Source organism: Taudactylus pleione, unplaced genomic scaffold (assembly GCF_031769625.1).
Source record: "Taudactylus pleione unplaced genomic scaffold, aTauple2 ptg000127l, whole genome shotgun sequence".
Lineage (NCBI taxonomy): Eukaryota > Metazoa > Chordata > Amphibia > Anura > Myobatrachidae > Taudactylus > Taudactylus pleione.
This window is the reverse complement of record NW_028284529.1, coordinates 1,003,142-1,015,846: the sequence shown is the minus strand read 5'-3', so window position 1 is coordinate 1,015,846 and position 12,705 is coordinate 1,003,142. Positions and strand designations below refer to the sequence as shown.

At 41.5% G+C, this 12,705-nt stretch overlaps 2 protein-coding genes across 6 annotated transcripts in view; one reads left to right on the top strand and one right to left on the bottom strand.

The window, feature by feature from the left end:
• Positions 1–9,245, top strand: part of HACD4 (3-hydroxyacyl-CoA dehydratase 4) — a 51,882-nt gene extending 42,637 nt beyond the window's left edge. For both annotated transcript variants that reach the window (XM_088472590.1, XM_088472589.1), the window contains exons 6-8: positions 5,518–5,649; positions 5,729–5,821; positions 6,998–9,245. In XM_088472590.1, the coding sequence (XP_088328716.1) occupies positions 5,518–5,649; positions 5,729–5,811 (215 nt within the window). In that variant the 3' untranslated portion in view covers positions 5,812–5,821; positions 6,998–9,245. The remainder of the gene's footprint in view (positions 1–5,517; positions 5,650–5,728; positions 5,822–6,997) is intronic.
• Positions 8,572–12,705, bottom strand: part of FOCAD (focadhesin) — a 311,722-nt gene continuing 307,588 nt past the window's right edge. For all 4 annotated transcript variants that reach the window (XM_088472585.1, XM_088472586.1, XM_088472587.1 and 1 more), the window contains 3 exons: positions 12,179–12,421; positions 9,157–9,232; positions 8,572–8,882 (listed from right to left, as the gene is read on the bottom strand). In XM_088472585.1, the coding sequence (XP_088328711.1) occupies positions 8,809–8,882; positions 9,157–9,232; positions 12,179–12,421 (393 nt within the window). In that variant the 3' untranslated portion in view covers positions 8,572–8,808. The remainder of the gene's footprint in view (positions 8,883–9,156; positions 9,233–12,178; positions 12,422–12,705) is intronic.

Below are 12,705 nucleotides of genomic sequence, written 5' to 3'. Positions count from 1 at the left end.
CCAGCTGTTGGCATCATCCTTGACTAGTCCCTTTTTCATTATTTCCAGGAATAGATTGTCCTCTACGGACATTGCGACTTGGTCATCCCTTTTTGTTCTTTGGAAGACTGTGCACCCCAAATGTTCTTGGTAGCTGTCACAGATGTGGTTGTCACTAGGAGAGTCTATGAAAATGCAGTGTGGTAGTTTCTTTATGAGGAAGTGATTGTGACATGGCTGAAATAGAGAAGGGAGTCTGTTTTCTAAAGTACAGGTAAGCATGCTGTTGACGGTAGCTGGTGCATGCACATATCCAAGACATACTTCTCCTATTTTGACCCATCCTAGGTCTAATCTTTGAGCAAAAGGAGCATTGTGTGGACCGTTAATCTGACTTCTGGCTTCTCCCAATGAGTAGAATTATCTGAGCTAGTGGGTCCAGTTCTGGTGTCAGATGTGCTATACGTTTCAAATGTGCATGATGGATAGCTGCATCTGGTGTAGGGATTTCAGACCTATTATCAGGGATCTCATTGCATTCAGTGATAGTGGGTAAGGGAAGGCATGTCTTTCCGTCTAAGGACTGGACTTGATAGCCGATTGCTCTTCTCCCCATTGTCTCAAAACTCCCTGCACAAGTCCTTAAGGAGTATGGAGTGCTGGGTCCTTTGATATTAAAGGTCTCAAGGACAGGTTGATTTGGCTAGAGACTTATTACTTTGATCATCTAGGATTGCATAAAGTTTGATGGCTCTCTCTGGTTGGCTGTTAGGGTATACTCTGACTGAACAGATTTTGGAGCAAGATCTGCCACTAATAGTGTCTTTGCAGCCTTCAGTACATTGTGAAGTTATCTCTGGTATGACTGCAGTAGTGTCTCTTTGCTCCACACTGAGCTCCCCGCCATGCTCTGTGTCACCATAACTGTGTTGTAAAGTCAATGGGGAAGGTCCAGGGTGTAGAGCTGTGTTGTGTCTGTGACATTCTATGCAGTTAACACTAACCTTACAATCATTGGCAAGGTGGGTTGTAGAAGAACAGCACTTGTAGCAGATGCCATTTTGTCTTAGGAATGCTTTGCGGTTCTCCAGGGACTTTTCTCTGAAGGCTCTGCATTTCAGGAGAGGATGCGGTTTGTTATGCAGGGGACACTGCTTGGCAGGATCTTTATTTTTGTTCTCTTGACAAGTAGAATAGGTAGACCTGTGGGAAGAATCTGTATAATGCACGTTAGTCTTGTGAACTGCTACTGACATTTTGGGGGGGTTAGGTAGAATAGGGGTTGAGCTGGTCAGTGTAAAGATGAAACTAGGATCATTCCTGGTCTTAGCTTGTTGGTGCACGAAGTCCACAAAAACAGAGAATGGTGGAAATGGTACGTTGTGCCGCTGCTTATATTTGGAACCATGGATGAGCCATTGCTCCTGCAGATTGTAAGGTAGCTTTTGCACTATAGGGTTAATGCCTCTGGCTGTGTCGAGGAAGGCAAGTCCTGGTAAGTCTCCCTCACACTTGGCTACTGGAAGCTCCATTAGTAAGTCACTTAATTCTCTCAGTCTCTGGTAGCTTTTGTTAGGGAAGTCATCAATTCTTTTGAATAGTGCGCTTTCTATCATCTCTGGTGAGCAGTAACACTCATTTAAACTATCCCAGATCTAATTAAGGCCACTCTCAGGGTGGTTAATATTGATCACTCTTATCCTTCCAGCATGTTCAGCGGATTCATTCCCAAGCCATTTAATTAAAAGGTCTATCTCTTAGCTATGTGAAAGGCTTAACCCTGTGATTACATTTTGGAAAGAGGATTGCCAGGCTCTGAAGCTCTCAGGGCGAAGATTGAACTTTGATAGTCCGTTTGTGACCAGCTCACGGCGAGCAAGAAACTTGGCAAAGTCTAATGTGTCTTGATTGGCTCTAGGAGATGCTGTTTGTGCATTAACATGCTGAGTAAATGGTGCGTGGTCATACCTGTTAGGATTGTATGGTTCCTGTTGGCTTGTATCATACCACTTTTGTATGCGGGTAGTTGTGCCTTTGTTGTAGTTTGTAGATTCAGACACCTGGTGTGGGGGAAGGTTGTCCCTCATGGGTTCCCTGTGTCTAGAATTCTCTTGCTTGCAAGTTTACAGTTCACTGTTGACTAGTGGGGTGCTGCATAGTGTGTTTGGCTTGTGTCACTGACAAAATCTGAATGCATGCTTTGTACTGATTGAGGTTTGCTCTCCATTTTGGATGCTTGATTGACATATTCTGATGTGCGTTGCAATGAATTCTGCGATCCAAGCTCTGCGTCAAGCACTTTCATCCTCCTTATATTAAGAAGTTCTACAGACTCTAAGAATTGTGCTTCGGCGATAGCAGCTGCTGCCTCCTTCTCTGCAGTGAGCTTCTCACTAATTGCTTCTAGGAGTTGTTTCTCCATAACTCTTTCTGCATCCAGATGTGACCTCTCCATATCTCTTTCTGCTTCCAGACGTGATCTCTCTATTCCTTTCTCTGCTTCTAAACGTGATTTTTCTATTTTCAATCGCATCTCTTGTTTGGCAAAGGTGGCCCGCACTTTTGCAGATTCCGCTTTTGCGCGTGCCATTATGGCTGCATTGCTGACAGATAAAGATTTGGAGGAACTAGAGACTTGGGACCTTGTTTTGTATGAAGATGTAATTTTATGTGACATGATGATGGAATGGAAATGCTGGACTGTGTAGAGGCTGCTGTATTGTAATGTGCAGATAACTGAGCTGACACTGTAGCAGATCTCTGAGTAGTCAGGGTCTTGGGACTGTTGTTAGGCTGTTTGACTGTGCAGGGACTGTTGTCTTGCCATATGCAGGTGGTTATACTGACAGTGTGAAATTCCTGTGTAGTCAATGGCGGTACTCCTATTGCTGAGCTGCCACAGTTAGACTGTATAGAAACTCTTGTACTGTCATATGCAGATAAATCTGGCTGGCAGTGTAACAGATCTGTGGGTCGATATGTGTCCCACTTGCTGACAGAAATGTTGCTGACGAAGTCAGATATATGCATCACACGTGTCAGAGTTCAGCCGGGGATCGGCCGTCCCTTACCGTCCCGCCGGCTTCCTCTGACTTCCCGGGCAGTCGGGCGGCTGGCGCGGCGACGTGGGAGGAGCTGAGCATTCACCCTGTAGCTGTGGTGTCAGGTGACCCGGTGAGTGGGGATCGCAGTTTCTGTCATGGGCGCCGCCATGACACTTTCCCTATGTCAGTACTTCCTTCCCTGAGTGGCCCGGCTGGTCAGCTGACGCTGTGAGCCAATCAGCAGGCTTCCAGGGGTATATATCCGGCTCCTGTGCTCCAGGTAGTTGCCTGAACAATCATTGTCGCCGCTAGTGTAACTAGAGGAGTCTCGTTCCAGGTTCCCGTGCTTCCAGTGTGTTTCTTCCAGAGCTTCTGAGCCATCTCTCCACAGTGCCTTTACTAAGCAACAGCCTGTGTGCAAGTTAACCCTCCATCTCACCACAGTGCTTTACCATCACAGCCTGTGTGCAAGTTAATCCTTCATCTCATCACAGTGCTTTTACCATCACAGCCTGTTTGCAAGTTAACCCTTCATCTCATCGCAGAGCTTTTACCATCACAGCCTGTTTGCAAGTTAACCCTTCATCTCATCGCAGTGCTTTCACCATCACAGCCTGTGTGCAGGTTAACCCTTCGTCTCATTGCACCCTAGTGCATGATCTCCGGCCGGCAATCCGGTATATACTTCGTGGGATATCCAGCTGTTACCTCAGCCTACCAATAATCTCCACACCTCTCTAGCCAGCACCTCAAGTGCCTTTCTCCAGCCAGGAGTTCTATCCCACTCCCCACGTGCCTATTCCAGGCATTACCCTTGGGCCACGGGTGTTTTGATTCTCTTTTCCCTGCAGGCCTTGGTCACCAAGTCAAAGGACTGCGACCTGCTTACAGGGAGCCGCACAAGCCCATATCCCGCTTGGAGGGGTCACTGGCGAACACCTCCTTGTGAGTTAGACTCCGCACCATTTACTAGGTCTAGCCAACGACCAAGACTTGTGGATGCGGAGATCATACGTCCAGGCCCCTCGCCTTCACCTCCTTCCACAGCCTCAGACCTTGACTTTCAAAAACCCGCCTCCCAGCATGACAACACGCTAGGAGCCCGATGTTCTACTGTACTGCCCCGCACTAAGTGTCTGATAAATTTGGAGCAGCCAGCATAACCAATACTCTATCTTGCAATAATCCAGTCAGATGTGATCTGAAGAACTGAATTTATTATTCGATAGAGGAACTTGCGTGGATGTACACAGATCGATGCGTATAAACAAGTGTGCACGTGTGTGCGCAAGTGTGATGTGATGATAAGTAATGATAAGTGATGAGATGACAAGTGATGGTAAAACTGTAAACAATAAAAAGCGATTACTATATGTAGATGGGAATGCAAGGCAAACATATACATAACATGGGATATGCAAACAACATGAAACATACAGTATGCAAAGTACAGGCTGCAATGTCACATAGTACAGCTAACATGCATTACTAAGCAGATCTACAATATGATGGCACAGTTGAAGCTTAGAACTCACCATCGGATGCTGTACCAGGTTGAGCATATGTAATGATGACTGTCTGGGACCATGTGAAAAGGAAAATGGCTGCTTACAGCTCCTTTATCCCAGAATGCATTGCTAGACTGCTATGGAGTGTTAAGAAGGACAAAATAGATCAGATTTAAACTGCTGCTGTCCTGACCACTAGGTGGGGCTGCTAATGTGAATTAGTGCAACATAACAAACCTTATCTATTGTGTGACAAATAATGGAGTACCGGCAGACATTACTGACAAATTAAGTTACTGTGCTGTGTACCATATCCCAATTCCTTTTGTTTTGCCGATGATTCTTGCTGTGTACATGGTAGCAGCTCTCATTTAATGTCATACATTTTCAGCACAATTTATGATGATGATGACAGTGTCCTACTTGTGCCGTGGTGTCAACTATTTATTGTGATTTAGTCTGGTTGCAAAGATGTGTACTAGGCTGTTTTCTATCTGCCAAATACAATGACTAATGAATTACAGAAGCACAACAGTTAAAATGATTATTGAAGTTATTAATCCCTCGTACCTAAAGTGACAGAGTCATGGATGACCCATCATCATTTATTTGTAAGAAGTCAGAGAACACCAAAACACTGGACAGTTGCAATTACAAAACATGCAAAAGTCAAAACAGGACAATGACATAAAAGTTTAATCCTAATACAGGGTAGAGAGGGTGCTGCACTGCTCCCATATTAAGGCTGCAAGCAATTCCAGAGTAACTTCCCGCTGGTGGCACTGATAAAGGTCCGTTCTTCAGAGCTCAGTGTAAATTGTGATTAGTTATCCTGAAACTCTAGTGTCTGGAACATGGCACCTATATGATTTGGCCACTTTGAAAGGGAAAGTAGTTAATTACTGCAATAATCCTTTTTACTAGAATATTTAGCTATTTTTATTTCTTGCGTTTAAGTAGGACTAATATATTTATTTTTCTTACAGTATATACAGTCTATGAATCACTTCCATATTTTGAAGCCCTTGGCACATTTTGCTATAAGATGGTGTTGCCATTTGCTGTATCAATTCACTTTCCATATATTTTAAAAGTATATGAGGTCATTCTGCCTGCAGGTAAATTACTATAGAGAAATGAAATACTCTGGAATCCTCTGTGTAGCTATGTAGCTAACAATATCATGTCATCACTTAGGGATGCTGTACACATGCAGCCATTTACTTTCAGAAAGAAAATGTTATCTCAAACAAAGACATTCAAAGTTAAAAGTGAAGTAATAAACCCAAGGTAAGAAGAATATTTCAATAATGCATTTATCAGGTTCATTTTATATTTCTTCATATAATGCCTACACTGGAAGTAATGTGCCTTATTCAATCTGTCACTTCTCTCTGTATTGCTGGCGTCATCTGTATGCAAATGATAGAGGGGACAGATTCAGCAACATTTTAGTAGTTTAAAATGCTGACATACTACAAATAGGGGAAATATATTAACTATTATTATGAAACTGAACTTCAGTACTTATCATAGGGGTCTATTCATCATCCTGTATGGGCCGTTACACATGCAGAAACTGCCTGCTGGAACAAACGCCATCTTCAGAAGGCTTTAGTTCCCAGAGTCCCTTCCTTTGAATGGGAAGGAGGTTTGGGATTGCAAAGAGGGTTCTGAGCGGATCCTTCCGCACCGCCAGACTTGCGGGCGTACGCATACGTTACCTCAGGCACTGGGCAGACCCAGCAGAGGTAAGTATTACTGTTATTTCGGTAGCAGTGTTAGGGATCGTGGGGACAGCTGCTTTTAATTGAATGCTTAATCATTGGGACCATTCGCCGCCCAATGATGAATAGGCCCCATAGTCTAATATATAGACGCCCATCATTAGTCCCATGCTGGGATTTCAATGTCGGGAAGCCGGCGATCGGCAAATCGACCGCCGGCTTCCTGACTACATCCCATTGAGCCAACTAGGTGCAATCTAGTGCATATTCTTCTTCCTGCTCTATCTGTAATGCCTACAGTTAATACAATACAAATGATGGAGTACATACAGTTTGTGATTTTGCCAATTAGAACAGCATTGTATTATAAAATTCTATCAGAATGACATTTGTTTAAGAAATTAAAAAAAATACGTCATATCGGATGTTAATGTACATAGGCATCGCAAAATATATATTTTTTTAGATCTATAGTGAAAAATTTTAAATTTAAAGTAGTAATTTCTAAGTGCCTTGAAGTTTTTCTCAGTTTTCATGTGATATTTCCAGCTGTATGCCCACATCCCAATTGGTATACCCAGGCACAGCAAGTAATAGCCCTCCAATATTATGGTATATTAAATATACACCAAGATTAACTGGTGTCAAACTTAAAATGAAATATGTATAACATTTTCTTGACTAAAAACAGTTAATCAAAACTAATGAAAAGACTGACAATGTACTACTATGTCTCTAGAGAGCAAGAAAAGCAACGCCATAGTTTTGGATGAAAACTGTAAGGGAAAAAAAAAAGCACAAATCTACAAGTTCTAACAAAGACTTTCAGCTCTGGTAAACAAAGCAGATGATAGCAGTGTTCCTGCATCAGTCATCAGCATGAAGAGCAAGTTATCAGCATTTACAGATGTTTGCAAGTTCCTTTTCTTTCCAAGATACATGACTTATCTGCGGTATTTATTGTACAGCAAAGAATTTCTATGGTAAATGCAGAAGTGCACATCTGCTGGAGACAAGACAAGAGAGAACTATCCCTCATGTATACATTTGTACACTGGGATACTTTTTCAGGTTTATGATCTAGTACATTGGAAAATGTATTTGCTTGTATTCTGAGGAGAACTATAAGAAAAGGCCAAACTCCTGTTAATTTTTACATCTTATAAATGTTACTAAATGCGGATTAAAATATTTATGCTTAGTTTAGACTTGTTAATGTACTTACATATGTACAGTATGACTGAGTCGCAGGCAAAGAGGCTGTAGTTGTGGGCCGCCGAGGAAGCCACAATTACTACCTTGCTAATGTGAGATTCCGTTCAGCTAATGCGGGGGTCCATGCGCCTGCACGTGGGAAGCCGTGCCGCCCAATTATTTTATACCAGCCACCACAACCATCATCATTAGTATCAGCGCTAGTACCAGCCCCATGCCAGGTGCAACAGATCCCTCATATACAGGCTTCTCTTCCCCATGACTCAGAATCACACGGAGAATTAGATATACGCCCATGACCCTCACAAGTCAGTGTGGTTCCAATGCGATCTCAATCTCGCCCAGTTCCCGCCCTGAAACCCCCAATTTCATGGAAAGACAGATCCAGCCCAGTTTAGTCCAACTCCGAACAGGACGGACATACACAAATATGTGTTCATTCGCATATGCGAATGCGTTATATGCAAATACTCACCATTTGCGCCCATGCACGAAGATCTGTCCAGCTTATTGTAGAATAAAGCCCTGCATGTAATCAACATTTTATCTCTCTTATTATACATATATGTATGTGAAATCTGCCCTTCTTTAGAGCTTTAATAAAGATAAACATGTAAAAGCTTTATAATAACATGTGGATGCTAATGCCTGCTCTCCAGTGCGCTAGAGGCTGGGCTGCTAGCCAGCCTGGGACATTCCCAGCTCCCCCGTGCAGGGTATAAGCAGAAATGGTCATAAAATAAATGCTCTAACTTCCATTCATATAACACAGGAGCCATAGAGAGGTGGCACAGCTTTAACCCAAAAGGTCCATTTTTCCTTGTAATCATCACTGCAACCAGGGGAGATAGGCAGATACATTTCATATAGTTGTAGGATCTGTGAAGAGCTGCTGTTTATCCCATTTGTGTTACGGAGGGACTCTAGATATAGTAACCATCTCTATAGGCTGCTGCTTTTTCTTTTAAAGACCATCCGATTTGTTCTGTACTAGGATGTATTTACTAAAGGGGGAACCTTTATATGTCCACCATTAACATAAAAGCATGTAAACATGAAGCAATGATATTTATGCAATACAAAACAAACTCATTTGGCTTGAATTGGTTCTTTTTATTTCAGGTAGTGCTACATAGGCAATGTGGACATGAAAGATATTAAATAAAACTCTGTGGCCTTAGATGTAAATGACACTTTCTTTGGTCCTTGTAACAGTTTGCTTATTCCCTTTTTCTCTGGCAAAATATCCTATATTATCTCCCAAAAGCAATGATATTCTAGGCTGGTCATCGGTGACTCATGTGCATCATAGACAACGTACAACACGGGAGCCCACTACCAGCCATAAGCCCTAGTCCACACCGCTTTCCTCTTAAACTCTGGAAGGTCTCTCAAGTTGAAAAGAGCAGCTGAAAGACACAAACATATATGAAAATATAGTTTAACCATTGCACTGACAATAAGAATTTTGTAATAACCACATTATCTAGGACTTAATAAAGGACAAATAGAAGGAATTTAGCACAGGTTCTTTATTGTTTAATTATGTAATATATCATAATATGTGTAAACATGCTAGTCTTTTTGTCTCAGAACTCATATATATGAAATAAATCATGTTGTTTATTATTGTACATGCCCATATATGTCAGTCATACAAGGCAATGACAGAGAAGACAATACCTTTTAATACTGTTCTTGATGATTCTGATATGGCATCTTCAGGACTTTCAAGGAGAGTCATCAACCAGTCAATAAACTTGTGAAAAGAAGAAGAGTAACTATTAAACCATCTACATGGAAAAACACAGATTGTGGTATTTTACTTTTATTATTTTGGCTTTAATTTTACTCAGCAAGTGACGTAGTTCATTCAGCCTTTCAACATTTCCAGTGAATGTACAAAAAAAGAAAAAGCGTTCTGTGGTATTGGAGTCTAATGTTTGAGTGTCAGTTGGGAAGTGTAATGAGACAATGTAAATAACAATTGTGATCATATGTAATGGGTCTTAAAGACACGCTGGTAGGCGAAAACTTTAGGCTGGGTGTTCAGTACCAAAGTCCTTAAATGGGGATAGTCTGATTATGAAGTGAAGCTTCCTGGTGCCATGATTGTCCAAAAAGTTATGTATAGCAATAATTTAATCTTGTTACCAAACTGGTGGGCAAAAACTTGGGGATGGATGTTCAGGGCTAATAAGCCCCAGATGATATATTGCCCAAATAGACAGGATTTTCAGAACTGCTAGCAAGAGGTAGACCACAGCTCCCGTGGGCAAAAACTGTAGGCAGGATATTCACATAACGTAGTACCTTGTAATGTTTAAACCAGGTAGGCAAAAACTGTGGGCAGGTGGTTGGAATGAGCGGCCGTAACCAGATTAATTGTAAACGTGGCTTACTTCTCCTCCACTTCTCTCGCCACCTCAGGAGAGGAACGTATTGTCAGAGTGACAGGTACACCATAATGCAGTTCCTTTAGGCAGGATTGATCACTTACCTGACCATGAAGTCTGCTGGTCCTGTATCAGTCTGTGTCCGCAATCTCTGTGTATGGGTGTAAGTGGGGAGGCTATGATACCAAATGATTACTGAGTATCAATTATTATAACCACTGTTTATTCAACAGTATTGTAACAAAAGGAAAAGAAATACCCTTCAAACAGGTATTAGAGATTTAAAATTAATCAAATAGTGTCAGAATGTTCCAACGCGTTTCATCTCATCACGAGACTTTGTCAAAGGCAAAAGTCTCAATGTACCCAATTCCCCTCACACATACACGGCGCACGCAACCCGGAAGTGAATACCCGGAAGTGCGGTGCTGTAACACATGGAGACTAATGAATGAGGAGGTTGTCTATAAAAGATGGATTGAACATTACAAACATCAATTGCCCTTGACAAAGTCTCGTGATGAGATGAAACGCGTTGGAACATTCTGACACTATTTGATTAATTTTAAATCTCTAATACCTGTTTGAAGGGTATTTCTGTTCCTTTTGTTACAATACTGTTGAATAAACAGTGGTTATAATAATTGATACTCAGTAATCATTTGGTATCATAGCCTCCCCACTTACACCCATACACAGAGATTGCGGACACAGACTGATACAGGACCAGCAGACTTCATGGTCAGGTAAGTGATCAATCCTGCCTAAAGGAACTGCATTATGGTGTACCTGTCACTCTGACAATACGTTCCTCTCCTGAGGTGGCGAGAGAAGTGGAGGAGAAGTAAGCCACGTTTACAATTAATCTGGTTACGGCCGCTCATTCCAACCACAGGCCCACAGTTTTTGCCTACCTGGTTTAAACATTACAAGGTACTACGTTATATGAATATCCTGCCTACAGTTTTTGCCCACGGGAGCTGTGGTCTACCTCTTGCTAGCAGTTCTGAAAATCCTGTCTATTTGGGCAATATATCATCTGGGGCTTATTAGCCCTGAACATCCAGCCCCAAGTTTTTGCCCACCAGTTTGGTAACAAGATTAAATTATTGCTATACATAACTTTTTGGACAATCATGGCACCAGGAAGCTTCACTTCATAATCAGACTATCCCCATTTAAGGACTTTGGTACTGAACACCCAGCCTAAAGTTTTCGCCTACCAGCGTGTCTTTAAGACCCATTACATATGATCACAATTGTTATTTACATTGTCTCATTACACTTCCCAACTGACACTCAAACATTAGACTCCAATACCACAGAGCGCTTTTTCTTTTTTTGTACATTTGTTGAAGGAATTTGGAATATTTCCTGAAAGAGCAGCTAGTGGTTCAACATTTTGTTTTCCCCCCCTATGAGCGCCGACTGCTGTAATCTGTTCAACATTTCCAGTGAGTTAAATATATTTTCACCCAAAAGTTCCAAGAATAATATAGAAAGTGACTTGTAAAATACGGACCTGTAACCTACATACAGCGGAGACCACCATATGTAGGGAGAATTAATATATAGGACAATGTAATTCACTAGAAACCAGTTCCTCATATAGAAAAGTTGGAACTCAAGAATACTAGACAGATGTACTGACTCAGTAATGTTGTTGGTTCCAGGCAAATTCAGATACTGTATACTGGTTCATGGCACCTAAAGAATGGCTGCAAGGTGTCTAGATAGCAGGACCTGCCGCACCCACCCTATGTGCTGAACAAAGTAATAATTCTGACTCTGATCTATAGCTGCTATACAGGCCAGGCTGGTTCTTCCATAATCACAGCAGAGGGAAAGAACCAAGCATGCCTGAGAGTGTGTAACATAATGGGATTAAAATGGGTCCCCCAATGATGTCAAGGCTAACAATGCATCCCCTAGTATTAGTAAATGGTCAGCCTGTAAAACTTGGCAGCAAGGAGTGCATTCTCCTTAGTACATTTAGTTCACTTTAGCAACAAAACATCCAATTAAAATCCTAGTGCAGTTTCCATTTAGAAATAGTGTTTTACATAAACATAAAAATGTTATCATCTGAGATAAAAAAAATGATATGGAATAAATTCTGATTATAGTTCCATCCTGTTCCTGTGTTACTTTTAAAACTGTAAATTACTTATAATGTGAGCTCGTTAATTTAATCAAGCAGGTAGAAAAATGTATATAATGGCTCCTCAATCTGGAAACAGATATTGATACAACTCACGTGAATGAACTGAAAAGTAATCAAGAGGATTTTATTTTCTTGAATAAAATACCTTTTGAGTGTGTTCCTTCCACGGCTCCTTGGCTAACAACAACCGCAAACTAGAGGGCAGCGCAGTTAAACACTCATGTACAGTCACTATGTCCAGAGAACTCTTTCCCAAACCAGCAGGGTTGAAAGGAGATTCACATTTCCATGGCAACCAGCTGCCATGTACTCCAAGAAGCAAAGGAATCGCATGATCACACCAAGAGCCTACAGATGCGGCAAAAACATGTAGTAGGTAATCCACTGCCTAAATGGGAAGTGACCAGAGAAAATAAAAACACAGTCAAAAGCAACGTTATACATTATATTTGATGTGTGCCCTGTGTCCGAGCTGCTTATGTGAAAGCCTTCTCTTGTGCTTTCCTTGTATTAATATCAGATTTTTTAATTAAAGTAAAGGGAAATGTGTTTCATTAACAATTGATTATTCAATAATGTTCACATTTCACATATATTACAAAACCGTATTATCACATTGTCAATTACAGTCCAATAATTCAATAGGTTTTAAGTGTGTGTGTGTGTGTATTC